The sequence below is a fragment of the Hyla sarda genome, chromosome 1, assembly GCF_029499605.1.
Source record: "Hyla sarda isolate aHylSar1 chromosome 1, aHylSar1.hap1, whole genome shotgun sequence".
Classification (NCBI taxonomy): domain Eukaryota; kingdom Metazoa; phylum Chordata; class Amphibia; order Anura; family Hylidae; genus Hyla; species Hyla sarda.
The window spans coordinates 208,845,514-208,858,897 of NC_079189.1; the positions used below are offsets into that span (position 1 = coordinate 208,845,514).

At 44.5% G+C, this 13,384-nt stretch overlaps 1 protein-coding gene across 8 annotated transcripts in view; it reads left to right on the forward strand.

The window, feature by feature from the left end:
• Positions 1-1,097: 1,097 nt before the first annotated feature.
• ANKRD17 (ankyrin repeat domain 17) overlaps positions 1,098-13,384 on the forward strand; it is a 142,279-nt gene continuing 129,992 nt past the window's right edge. For 3 of the 8 annotated variants that reach the window (XM_056567858.1, XM_056567876.1, XM_056567887.1), the window contains exon 1: positions 1,136-1,885. In XM_056567858.1, the coding sequence (XP_056423833.1) occupies positions 1,487-1,885 (399 nt within the window). In that variant the 5' untranslated portion in view covers positions 1,136-1,486. Of the gene's footprint in view, positions 1,886-13,384 lie in introns of all 8 variants that reach the window. The other 5 variants (XM_056567903.1, XM_056567910.1, XM_056567863.1 and 2 more) reach the window with 4 other exon arrangements.

Below are 13,384 nucleotides of genomic sequence, written 5' to 3' on the forward strand. Positions count from 1 at the left end.
TCTAGACGGCCCTGTGAATGCAGCCTTAGGCTGCTTTCATACTATAAAATTCATCCGTTTTAAAGATCCGTATGATGTTCCGTTATGGAAACCATGAAAATCGGCCATTAAATGTTCGTTAGAAAATCCCATACGTCCGTTAGAAAATCCCATTATAGTCTATGGTATTTTTACATTATCCGTTTTAATCCGTTATAGTCCCTTACGAATAACGGACGTTATTTTGTGACGGAAGATAGTAAGGCTGCATTCACATCACGATTTCTCCATCCGACCTGAGTACACAATTTTTACAACATAAAATCGTATGAAATCGTATATAAAGTCAGATCCATTGACCTCCATTAAAAAAATCGGATCCATTACCCACATCCGATTTGCTCCGCATCCGATTTCACGCGATTTTTGTTCGGGTCTGAAATCGAGGTTGACCACGATTTCAGACCTGAACAAAAATCGTGTGAAATCGGATGCGGATCAAGTCGGATGTATGTAAAGGATCCGATTTTTTAATGGAGGTCAATGGATCCGACTTTATATATGATTTCATACGATTTTAAGTTATAAAAATCGTGTACTCGGGTCGGATGGAGAAATTGGAGAAATCGTAATGTGAATGCAGCCTAACGGGAGAAATAGTGCATGCACTATTTCTTCCGATCATTCTCCCGTCAAAAAATAACGTCCGTTATTCATAACAGACTATAACGGATTAAAATGGATAATGTAAAAATCCCATAGACTATAATGGGATTTTCTAATGGACATATGGGATTTTGTAAGGGCCGATTTTCAGGGTTTCCATAACGGAACATCAAACAGATCTTTAAAATGGATGAATTTTATAGTGTGAAAGCAGCCTTACATCCGTTTTTGTCAGTTTTTCTTTTTAAAGTCCGTTTTTATTTTTGATGGGAGAATAGGAGGAGTCTAGACGGCCGTGTGAACGCAGCCTTATAGCTAGGGAAAATAGAACCCGAACCGTCAACCCAGTTTAGGTGCTGCACGTGCCTAACTTTTCTCCTCACCTGACCTCCCTAAACCCCGCCTACCGCAGACATGCGCGTGCACCATACACATCACGTGACCGAAAGAGAGGCGGAGTTAGAGGCTGCTAAAGCGGGAGGCATAGGACACCTCACGGGACTCGCAGAAACGGGAACCCGCGAGCAGAACACGCGGGGACCCTGCGAAGGAACGAGAAGCAAGCGCTCTATCCGTGTAAATATATAGACACACACATATCCGAGAATAACATGTGGAAGGTGAAATAAGAGCGCCGCCTCCAGCTAGACCTGTAAATAAAGCATAGCCTGGTCACCATAAGCAGAGTGTGATAGCGGGCGCTCCCTTCGTGCGCCCACATACTACCCCTCCCCCTCCCTTTTTGCAGGTCCGGTTCGTGAGAACTCGGTGACGTCAGAGCTCTCGCGAGATCGTGGCTGGAGAAGCAGCGCAGTGTCTGAGAGGAGGAGGCCAGGGAGACATGATGATGATGGAGCCGCCGTTACCGCCAGCCCAGGAGCCACAGCAGACGAGCGGAAACCACCAAGACGACGAAGAAGAGAAGAGCCCGAGCCGGGTCACCAACGGGAGCCACGGGGGAACAGCCAGCGAAGCGCCTGCGGAGCTCAGCAAGTCGGCCAGGGGCCTGGTCAGGATGTGCGACCTGCTGCTGAAGAAGAAGCAACAGCGCCAGCGGAGACAGCAAGGAGCCGGGGCCTTGCCGGCCTCACCCACTGGAGCCGGGCCTCCCGGGAGAAGCCGCAGACAGAAACGCAGCCGCACGGCCAGCAGCAGCGACACCGACAAGAGCTGCGACAGCGGCGGAAGCAGCAGCAGCCAGGACGACGACGACGAGGAGGACGAGGAAGAGGTGTCCGAGGTGGGAACTGCGGGCAAGGGGAGGGCACACGAGTGTGGGTGAAGGTCGTCCGGGTCCTAGCCCCGGCGCTTCTACCTGTTGCTGGTGGGGAGGATGCCCAGGTGCCTGCTGGCGGGTGTAGGGGGCGCAGATCATAGGCTTAGGGAACACTGCATTCACTCCGGAGAGGTATGGAGGGGGTCATACATTCTTGTGTACAGATAGTAATCCCATCGGAAACAATAGTCTGCCAGGAGTGTCTGATAACTGGGAACAATAGGTGGTAATATCAGGATGGCCGGATCCCAGGTGACCCAAGATAGTGGTTTCTGTGACAAGTCTTGTGGTGGTCCGTATGGTGTTGGCAGAATGTGTTTTGGGGTGTGATTGATGGTGTAGATTTGTGCACTCCTTATGACAAGTGAGCGCAGTCTTTCCCAACTAGGGTGCCTCCAGCTGTTGCAAAACTACAACTCCCACCATGCCCGGACAGCCTTTGGCTGTCCGGGCATGCTGGGAGTTGTAGTTTTGCAACAGCTGGAGGCACCTTAGTTGGGAAATACTACCTTATAGAGTAGACTCAATGTTCTGTCTGGATTATAAAAGTAGATGGGTAGGGCTGTTGCATGTGCCTGACTCAGAGACCAGGCTGGCAGCAGGGATCTGTCATGTGCTGTGCTTGTAGGGTGCACATCACGTTTTTACCAATGCAGGACCACATACGACTAAGGGGAGCTAAACCCTTGCAGTCCTGTATCTAATTTATTTCAACGATCAGACCGGAGTTAAACGCTGCCTCCGGTCGGCTAATTTTTGCCCCGTATGCGGGTTTCCACCGGACCTCAAACCGTGGTCGACTACGGTTTTAGGTGCAGTGGGAAAACCGCATATGGGGCAAAAATGAGCCGACAGGAGTCAGCGCCTTCACTACAGTCTGCTCATTGAAATAAATTAGATACGGCAGGGATACGGGAGCGCAAAGGTTTAGCTCCCCACATCCGTATGCAGCCCCTTATTAGGGTAAATGTACACTAGACACCTTAGTTTTGCCAACCAGAAATTCGCATTGCATATCTGCAGCAGATAACATTACCAGCTTGTGATATTTGAGATCTCATCTGCACACAGAGGATGTTTTCCTGACAGAATTTGACTTGCGGTTCAGATTAAAAAAATTTCCGCACGTCCATTTATGCTGTGGATTTATCATCTCGTGAATGATCATTTCACAGATGCAGCAGTAGACCTTTCAGGACTCACTGTTAGGCTAGGTTCACACTAGGGCTGCACGATGTGGGGAAAATGTGCGATTGTGATTTTGGGCCTAAAAATAGCGATTTCCATATGCGATATAATAAAAAAACGGTGAAATCCCCTCCCATTTGATGTCTAATCACCCCCATTTCACACCTACCTACCCATTTTATGCCCACCACCCATTCACATTCTTCCCCCCCCCCCCCCCCCCTGTCACATTCTCCTCCCCCTTGTCACATTCTTGTACTGCAGCAATACACTAGGTTTCCCAGGCGGTTTTCAAATCTTCTGCGGGAAACCTAGTGTGTTTGCTCCCGAAAAAGACCTTTCCCCATCAGCCAATCACTGGCTTGACACGTGACACCACTGCGGCCAGTGATTGGCTGAAAAGGTCCTACTAGTTGAATGGTGAAGAGAGGACACCCCGGACCACACGCAGGGGAATGGCATCTGCAGGGACCGGGAGTAGGTGAGCAGAAGTTTTTTTTTTTTTTTGTTTTTTTTTTGCGCCCTTTTACTTGTATCAGTGTTTTTCTATCAGGGTGCCTCCAGCTGTTGTGAAACTACTACTCCCAGTATGCCCGGACAGCCTTTGCCGGTCCGGGCATGCTGAGAATTGTAGTTTTGCAACAACTGGAGGCCCCCTGGTTGGGAAACACTGTCTTTTAGTACTGTATTTATCGGTGTATAACACACGCACCCATTTTAACAGGGAAATTTAAGTAAAAAATAAATAAATGTAATATAAATTACTTGGACTAAATGCCTCATCATCCCCTCAACTTTGATTTCTTCTGCACCTCAGTTTGGTCCCGTCCCCTCCAGTGTCACAACATTCCTCCCCTTTTATCAGTCCCTGTGTCATCCCCCCCCAATCATGTTCCTCCTATACCATTCTTCCCATGCTTCATCATTCCCCCCCCCTGCTTTTTATATATATATATATATATATATATATATATATATATATATATATATATATATCCAATAAGAACAGCACCTCCAGAAATGTCAAGAAAAAAAGAAATTGGGGTGCCCGCATATTCTGAACCTCGGTCCACTGGTTCTCAATGCATACAAAAATATAGAAGCAGCACACCACAGGTAGAGTTCAAAAGAACGGTGAATTTATTCCATGATGTGAGAGACTACGTTTCTCCAGCCTCACGCTGGCTTTCTCAAGAAAGCCAGCACTTGAGAAAGCCAGCGTGAGGCTGGAGAAACGTAGTCTCTCACATCATGGAATAAATTCACCGTTCTTTTGAACTCTACCTGTGGTGTGCTGCTTCTATATTTTTGTATATATATATATATATATATATATATATATATATATATATATATATAGTTTGTTTACCCTACCTCCCCCTCCCTCATCACTTCCTCCTTTTTCCCTGCTTTTTATATATATTTTTTTTACTTTCCTTACTTGGCTGCGATTCAGCAGGCCAGGTCAGGCAGCGGGACTTGCAGTATGTGTGGTCATGAAGCAGATGAATGACGTCCTCTCCCGGCTCATCTGCATGGCATCAGTGACTTCACTTTTCATTGCCTGCAGTCGCCACGCTCTGAACTCTGACTCGCGGCGGCTGCAGGAAATGAAAAGTGACATCACTGATGCCGCGCAGAGGAGCTGGGAGAGGACGTCATTCATCTGCTTCATGACCACACAGCCTGCAAGGCCTGCCGAATTAGTCGGCGCTAGGACCGCGTGGACACTGCAGTCTCCTATAGACTGTGTTCCGCTAGGATTTCAGCCTGAAGAGCAATTTTCTAGCGGATTTTTCATTCGGATTGTGAATTTGTGAACGGAAAAACATTCACTACACTATGCATTATAGTAAGCGGAATTTCTGCCAGAAATTTCAAAGCGAAAATTCCGGCGGAAATTCCGTAGTCTGAACCTAGCCTTAAGGAAGAAAATAAACTATATAAAAAGCAGGAGAAAATGGGGAATGATGAGGGAGGGGGGAGGGAAGGAAAATTAAAAGCACAGCGGGGAGGAGCCGCCGCTGGTCACTGATTTAAAGTGGCTGGGCTGCTAATGCTTCACAAGCAGCCGCTACTGTGGCCACTTTAAATCAGTGACCAGAAGATTTATCAGCGTGTAATACGCCGATAAATACGGGTCTTTACATTAGTTTTTACCTGCTCTGGCTAGCCACGCCACGGGAGCCAGCCCGAGCAGATAATCGCATGTTTTCCCGGGGGGGCCGTATCGCTATTCGCGATTCGATTGCTTTTGCGATATATCGTGCAGCCCTAGTTCACACTACGGAATTTCCGCCTGCAATTCTGCTTTGAAATGGCAGGCAGAAATTCCGCTTGCTAAAATGTATAGTGTAGTGAATGGGTTTCCGTTCACAAATTCACACTGGGGATTTTGTGAACGGAAAATCTACTTGAAAATTTCCGCCTGAAGAATGGCGATGCTCATTCTTCAGGCGGAAATACTTGCAGAACACATTGCAGTCTATGGAAGACTGCAGTGTCCGTGCGGTCCTACCGCCGACTGATTCAGTCGGTGTTGGCCGCACTCGGAATCTCCAGGCGGAAACTTTCTGCCCGGAGATTCCGCAGTGTGAACCTAGCCTTAGGATTAGGATTGTAATGTGGCATGTATGTGTTGGCAAACAATAAAATTGCAATGCTGAGGCCACGTAGGATTTAGGGGTCCAAACCTAGTAAGCTAGCCTGCCTACATTAGGGTCTTTTCCTGTACTTACATCCATATTGACTTTGAACCAAAAGCATGGTGTGCTCAGTCTAAGTGCACATATTGTAATGAAATAACACTTACTTGGGACATTAAAGTCAATGGGGCCCATGCCTTGATAAACTGGCATCCCGTTGTGACTGTTTGGCTTAATGGGTACCTGTTGTTAATGAGTACCTGTCACCAAATGAAACTTTTAATTAGGGATCAACCGATGTTGATTTTTTTTCATTTTTTTCCTTTGTTTTTTTTTTAATTTTTTAATTTTTTTTTTTAGAGCCGGTAACCTGTGAACTTTCAGGCCAACAGCCGATAACTTATACCGATATTCCGTGCATCTTAATCCCCCCTGTCCATTTTAGGAACTTTCCATAGCAGCATATGTTTGCTATGGGGATTTTCTCCTACTCTGTACAGTTCTTAAAATGGACAGAGATGTCAGCTATTTTGGAATTTTTTTTGCGCGTACGCCATTAATTAAACGGTCAATGCGGTTTAATTAATAGATCTTTATAATTGGGACTTTCCACACACAGCGATACAACATATGTTTGTTTTTATTTAGTTTTTTTTTTTTTTTTTTATTGGGTAAAGGGGGCTGATTCAAACTTCCATAAGGGAAGGGGTTAAATGATCTTTATTTACTTTTTTCACCTTTTTTTGCAGTGTTATAGCTCCCATAGGGGACTATAACACTGCACACACTGATCTTTTACATTGATCAATGGTTTCTCATAGGAAACCATTGATCAATGATTCTGCCTCTTGACTGCTCATGCCTGGATCTCAGGCACTCAGCAGTCACTCGGCGATCAGACACCAGGAGGAAGGTTGGGACCCTCCTGCTGTCTTTACAGCTGTTCGGGATGCCGCGATTTCATCGCAGCGTTCCCGTACAGCCACCTGAGCTAACCGGCAGTGCTTTACTTTCACTTTAGACACAGCATTCAACTTTGAACGCCGCATCTAAAGGGTTAATATCGGAGTACCCCTTTAAGGCCAAAATGGGCTTGGTCGTTAAAGGGGTTAAAACTGCCCAATTTTGATCTATTTTCAAATTTTTTCGCATACGGGTCTGTATGAGGGATAATTTTATGCGCCATTATCTTTTTTTTTTTTTGGTACCACTTTTGCATGTATCTGAGTATTTAACTCCCTGGGGACGAAGGGGAGTACCTATACGCCCTCAGCCCACTCCCTTTCTATAACGCGGGCCACGGCGTGGCGGTTTGGGCCCGGCCATTGTTACAACGGCCGGGACATGTGGCTAATAGCGCGCGGCACTGATCGCGGTGCCGCGCGCTATTAGCCACATGTCCCGGCCGTTGTAACAATGGCCGGGCCCAAACCGCCACGCCATGGCCCCGCGTTATAGAAAGGGAGTGGGCTGAGGGCGTATAGGTACTCCCCTTCGTCCCCAGGGAGTTAAATACTCAGATACATGCAAAAGTGGTACCAAAAAAAAAAAAAGATAATGGCGCATAAAATTATCCCTCATACAGACCCGTATGCGAAAAAATTTGAAAATAGATCAAAATTGGGCAGTTTTAACCCCTTTAACGACCAAGCCCATTTTGGCCTTAAAGGGGTACTCTGGCCCTAAGACATCCAAAGGATAGGAGATAAAATGTCTGATCGCGGTGGTCCCGCAGCTGGGGACCCCGCTGTCTCGCATGCAGCACCCAACTCTGGGAGCTGCACGCAGCGCTGCAGCCTCGGAGTCTGCCGGGTCACGACTACGGGGCCGAGTATAGTGATGTCCCACCCCATCCCTGCAGTGCAAGTCTATCGGAGGAGGCGTGATGCATTTTCATTTTTTCATTCTCACCTTCTAAAAATCATAACTCTTCTATATTTTCATCCACAGACCCATATGAGGTCTTATTTCTAGCATCACCAATTTTACTTTTGTAATGACATCATTCACTTTACCATAAACTGTATGGTGCAACCCAAAAAATTGTGGGGAAATTGAATAGAAAACCGCATTTTAGCAAATTTTAGAAGGTTTTGTTTTCACGCTGTACAGTTTATGGTAAAAATTGTAATTTTGTGGGTCAATACAATTAAATGATACCCATGTTATATATATATATATATATATATATATATATATATATATATATATATATATATATTATTGTTCTGCTTTAACCCCTTAAGGACACAGCTCATTTTCACCTTAAGGACGGAGCCATTTTTTGCAATTCTGGCCACTGTCACTTTAAGCATTAATAAGATGCTTTTACCGATTATTCTGATAGTTTTTTCGTGACATATTCTACTTTATTTTAGTGGTAATTTTTCGTCTTTACTTGCATCCTTTCTTGGTGAAAAATCCCAAAATGTCATAAAAATGTTTAGAAAATTTAGCATTTTTCTAACTTTGAAACTCTCTGCTTGTAAGGAAAATGGATATTCAAAATACATTTTATATTGATTCACAAATACAATATGTCTACCTTATGTTGGCATCATAAAATTTACCTATTTTTACTTTTTGAAGACATCAGAGGGCTTCAAAGTATAGCAGCAATTTTTAAAATTTTCATGAAAATTTCAAAATTTGAAGGGACAGATGTTACAGAACTACAGCTCCCAGCATGCCTGGGCAGTCTAGGCATGCTGAGAGTTGTAGTTTTGCAACATCTGGAAAGCTACCGTTTGGGCACCACTGTATACAGTGGTCTCCAAACTGTGACCCGCTGTGAGTTGCAGTTGGGCAACCACTAGAAAGGCAGCAGTAAATGTCACTTTACTGCCACCTTCCTTGATGCTCCGCGCCGTCGCCTCCATACCTCCGCCACTGATCTCCACTGATGCCACCGATCGGCGGTCCCCACCGCATCTACTCCCCAGGTACCGGCCACCATCTTTAACCCCCCACCCGTTCTGCCCGACATCCAGGGGTGGGCAGAGCATGTGCTTACACCACAAACATGGTAACCCCCATCTTCAACTGCCATTGGTCAGTAGTCATTGCTGTATAATGGCAGGGGATAGGAGGAGGTGGCACCACTGCAACCTCGCTCCTATCCCTTAGGATGATCGGGGCAGTCACTGACAGCTCCGATCTGCCCGGAATAGCGACAAATCGCATTGGATAGGGGATAAGATAGGGGATAAGATGTCAGATCGCCGGGGTCCCGCTGCTGGGGACCCCGGGGATCGCTGCTGCAGCACCCCGCTATCATTACTGTGCAGAGCCAGGTCAGGCAATACAGGGGCCGGAGCATCGTTACGTCACGGCTCCGCCCCTCGTGCCGTCACGGCCCGCCCCTGTCAATACAAGTCTATGGGAGGGCGTGTGGTGGTCGTCACGCCCCTGCAATAGACTTGTATTAAGGGGACGGGCCGTGATGTAATGAGGGGCGCAGCCATGACGTCACGCTGCTCCGGCCCCTGTATCGCCCGTCATTACGCACAGAACGAACTCGCTCTGTGCAGTAATGATGGCGGGGTGCCGCATCGACGATCCCCGGGGTCCCCAGCAGCGGGACTGCGGCGATCTAAAATCTTATCCCCTATCCTTTGGATAGGGGATAAGATGCCAGGGGCGGAGTACCCCTTTAAGGACTCAGGATGCAGGGCGTATGCATATGCCCTGCATCCTGAAGAGGTTAAAATCTCAAACTATAAACAAAATTAGTATGTTTGAAATTGCTATGTATAACGTTCTAATTTTTCTGTATACAGGGCGGCATGAGGGCTCATTTTTTGTGCCATGATCTGTATTTATTTTTTTATTTTTTTAATTTTTTTTTTGGGAATAAAATTTAACAAAGCAGCAATTTGGGACTTTTTAAATTTTTTTTATTTATATTTATTTTTTTACATTTACGCCGTTCACCATACGGGATAATTGACATTATATTTTGATCGGACAGTTACATGGCGATTCCAAATATGTTAATATTTTTATGCTTTTTTGGGGGTAAAATGGGGGGGAAAAAATGGCCAATTAAAACATTTTTTTATTGGGGGAGGGGATTTAAAAAAAAATTTTTTTACACTTATGTCCCCATAGGGGACTATTTATAGCAATCATTTGATTGGTAATACTGATCAGTGCTATGCATATGGCATAGCACTGATCAGTGTTATCGGCAATCTTCTGCTCTGGTCTGCTCAATCTCAGACCAGAGCAGAAGACCCCGGGAGAAAGACGGAGGCAAGTGAGGGGACCTCAGGCCGCCATCCTGGATTATCGGATCCCCGCGCCAACACTGTGGGCGATCCGGTCATTCATTTTAACTGTGGCAGATGCCGTGATCTGTATTGATGATGGCATCTGAGGGGTTAATGGCAGACATAAGTGCGATTGCTGATGTCCGCCATTATCGGTGGGTCCCTGGCTGCTGACAGCAGCCAGTACTTGCCGTGCATGATCCGAGCACCGGTCCGATGCTCGCGGTCATGTACATGATGTAATTGTACGTTATGGTGCACTATGTATCACCACACACTGACATACATTTATGTCCAATGTCATTAAGGGGTTAAACATACTTATTTGGTGATTTTTTTTTTTTTTTTTTTTAAAGCGGTACAGTTTCGATTAAAATCATACCCATGCTTTTCTGTATTTACCCACAGGATAAAGAAAACATGTAATTTTTACTGTAAAGTGTATAGTGCAAAAAAAGAAACCCTCCAAAAAGGCATGCTCCTGTGGAAAACGTATTTTTTTTTTTAATTTTTTTTTTTAAATCATCTGGTGCCAGAAAGTTAAACAGATTTGTAAATCACTTCTATTAAAAAAAAATCTTAATCCTTCCAGTACTTTTTAGGGGCTGTATACTAAATAGGAATCCAAAAAAGAAATGCATTTCCTCATGCTCTCTGCTGACCTCTGTCCATTTTAGGAACTGTCCAGAGCAGGAGAAAATCCCCATAGCCAACATATGCTGCTATGACAGCAGAGGTCAGCAGAGAGCACTGTCATGACATCAGAGGAAATGCATTTCTTTTTTGGATTTCTCTTTAGTATACAGCCCCTAAAAACTGGAAGTACTGGAAGGATTAAGATTGTTTAATAGAAGTGATTTACATATCTGTTTAACTTTCTGGCACCAGTTGATTTAAAAAAAAAAAAAAAAAGTTTTCCACGGGAGTACCCCTTTAAGGATCACAGATTTTATCATTTTTGAACTTTTGTTTTCCTCTTCCCCTTTCGATTTATCACCCACAGACCCATATGAGGGCTCTTTTTTTTGCACCACCAATGACATGAATAATTTCACCATAAAAATCTACATCTAAATTCGAAAAAAATATTTGGGCCAAGATAAAAAAAAATCTTTATTTTGTAACTTTGCAGAGCACTTTTTTGGTCAAAATGACACCTTATCTTTATCCTGTAGGTCCATACGATTAAAATGATACCCAACTTAGGTTTGATTTAGTAATTTTATTAATTATAAGTTTGCTTAATAACTTTATGCACTAAAACGAGTACATTTAAAAAATGTCCTCTTCTGACTGCTATAACTTTTTTTTTATTTTTTCGTATGCGGGGATGTGTGAAGGCTCATTTTTTGCGCCATAATCTGTAGTTTTTATTGGTACACTTTTTTTGTTTTCATGGGACTTTTTGATAGCTTTTTTTATACCTTTTTTAGGGTGCGTTCCCACCTGGCATATACACAGCGTATTTCATGCTGCGCAAAATTTGTGGCAGCAGTGGGAAAATCGCTGCGTATTCCTCGCTCACCATACACACAAGGCTTTCTGGTGGCAGCCCTATGTGTGCAGTGAGTTTTGGAGGCGGAGCCGGGCGTCAGTTATGCCAAAACACGGCCCCGCCTCCAAAACACACTACACGCATAGGGCTGCTGCTGGAAAGCCCTGTGTGTATAGTGAGCGAGGAATACGCAACGTATTTCCTGCTGCTGCCTCAAATTTTGTTGTTTTTATTATGTTTACATATTTTTTTTATGGAATTTGGGAAAAGGGGGGTGATTTAAACTTTTAGTATAGAAGGGGTTAATGTTTTTTATTTTTTTTTTATTTTTTTAATTAAACTTTAACTTTTTATTTTGCTTTGTTTTTTCCATAGAACTACATTGATCTGTGTGTTCTGCGCTCAATCGATAAAACCTGGCCAATGACAGCACAGGTGCAGAGGTAAGGGCTACCTCGGCAGTGGATCGCTCCCCTGCGACTGTGCTGTGGTGGGGTCGGGGAGGTAGGACTGATCCACCCCACTGTACTGCCAGAGACAGTCTAAAGGTCCCTTTAGGCAGTGAATTAAAGGATTAATAGCCGCCCGTGGCAATCGACGCATGTTGGCTATTAATCCCTTAAAGACCGAGCATTCTTCCGTTTATTCACTTTTTTTTTCCTCATTATCTTTTAAAAATCATAATTCTTTCAATTTTGCTCCCAAAAATCCATATGATGGCTTATTTTTTGAGCCAACAATTCTACTTTGTAACGACATCAGTCAATTTACCCAAAAAACGACGGCGAAACAAAAATCATTGTGCAACAAAATTGAAGAAAAAACACAATTTTTTGGCAAAATGACACCTTCTTTTTATTCTTTAGGCCCATACGATTAAAAGTGGATCGCTGTGGGGGGTGATAAATGCTACTGGACCACCAGGGATGGTTTATATGTCCCTTCAGAAGCCGCTTTCCACTTTGACAGCGGCAATCTAAAGGGTTAATAGCCGGCCACGGCGATCACCGCATGTCGGCTATTGACGCTTGCCCCCAGCTACAAGAATCAGCTGGGGGCCGGCCAGTATGGCGTCGGCACCATACACTGTTAACGGCACAAGGACGTGTATATACATGCTTGGTCGTTAAAGAGTACCTCTGGGTTCCCTGCGCAAGTCAAACAGTTAGTTTGGTCTCCTCTTGGCTTGAGGATACCTTGCTGCCGAGACTGGCAGTGATTGATAGCCGGGTCCCGTCGCCGATCTCCTGAAGCGCATCACGCTGTGCTGGAGATTGCTAGGACGTATGCATATGTTCAGTTAAGCGAACATGTCAGCAACTGGGACTTATTAATTTGTCCTAGGGCAGGAAAAGGTTAATCCGCAGCATAAATTGATATGCTGTGAATTTAAAATGGCACCACAGGGCAATTTCTGCATGAATTTCCTGAAAGTATTTTTTCAAATTTACAAATCCTATTAATTTAGCTGCTGCATTTATAGGTTGCAGGTTTTACGCATGAAAGTGTGCTGCAAAACATTTGCCGTGTATCCATTACAAGACATTCGGTGGTTATGGTGCAGCAGAGCTGTTAAGGTATGGAATAGAAACTGTTAATATTGTATCGAAGACAGCGACCACATGAAGACTGTCATAAAGTCCCTCTTACACATGTACCGTATCCTTTTTTTGAGTACATATGGGAAGGGTTACAATACAAAAAACGTGAGTACAATGAATGTGAAGCCAAAAATGACAGACTGCATTTTTAAATTCCATGGTAGAATTTCTGCAGTATGCACAGTGTAGCAGAATCCCAGGAACCCACAAAGTAAACTACATTCCACTCTTGGTAAATGAGGGCCAGTGTTCCAATAGGTGAT